General features: G+C 69.5%; 1 protein-coding gene across 1 annotated transcript in view; it reads left to right on the top strand.

Moving 5' to 3' along the window:
• Positions 1-499, top strand: part of LOC104502018 (putative cation exchanger C521.04c) — a gene marked incomplete at its 5' end in the record, with an annotated part of 5,251 nt that overhangs the window by 1,167 nt on the left and 3,585 nt on the right. The window contains 1 exon segment of the mRNA XM_010145922.1: positions 190-375. Within this exon segment, the coding sequence (XP_010144224.1) occupies positions 190-375 (186 nt within the window).

Here is a 499-nt window from a genome sequence, read left to right as displayed (position 1 = left end):
CGCTGGCGCCCGCCGTGCTGGGCTGACGCTGGACACTGGGTGAGCCCCGTGCTGGTCACGGTGACACCCCCTTCCTGAGCACCCTGGGAGCCCCCATCATGGTGGGGACAGCACCCATGGGTGCCTTTGCTGTCTTGGGATGGGTGTTTTTGGGGGGGTCAACCCCTAAAGGTGGCTTCCCGTCTGCAGCAGCGTGCCGGTGCCGCAGCGTGGCTGTGCCTGGGCTACCCGGTGCTGGCGCTGGCCCACGGGCTGGTGTGTGTCACCGCGTGGCTCCTCGTTGTCCTCATCCCTGTGGCCAAGCTGAGCGCCCGCACTGCCACCCGCGTCCTGCTGCTGCCCCCGGAGCAGGTCCTCATCCGGCGCCTGAGGATGGTGGGTGCCTCTTGGGGGGGTGGTGTGTGTGTGTGAATTTTGGGGGGGTGGGCGTGTGCTTGGCGCAGCGTCACCCGCTTGTCCCCCCGCCGACGGAGGTGCCCCTGGAGGGGGGGGGGGTCCT

This window comes from Buceros rhinoceros, unplaced genomic scaffold, assembly GCF_000710305.1.
Source record: "Buceros rhinoceros silvestris isolate BGI_N320 unplaced genomic scaffold, ASM71030v1 scaffold32931, whole genome shotgun sequence".
NCBI lineage: Eukaryota > Metazoa > Chordata > Aves > Bucerotiformes > Bucerotidae > Buceros > Buceros rhinoceros.
The sequence above is the reverse complement of the archived record's forward strand: the minus strand, read 5'-3'. Positions and strand labels throughout refer to the sequence as shown.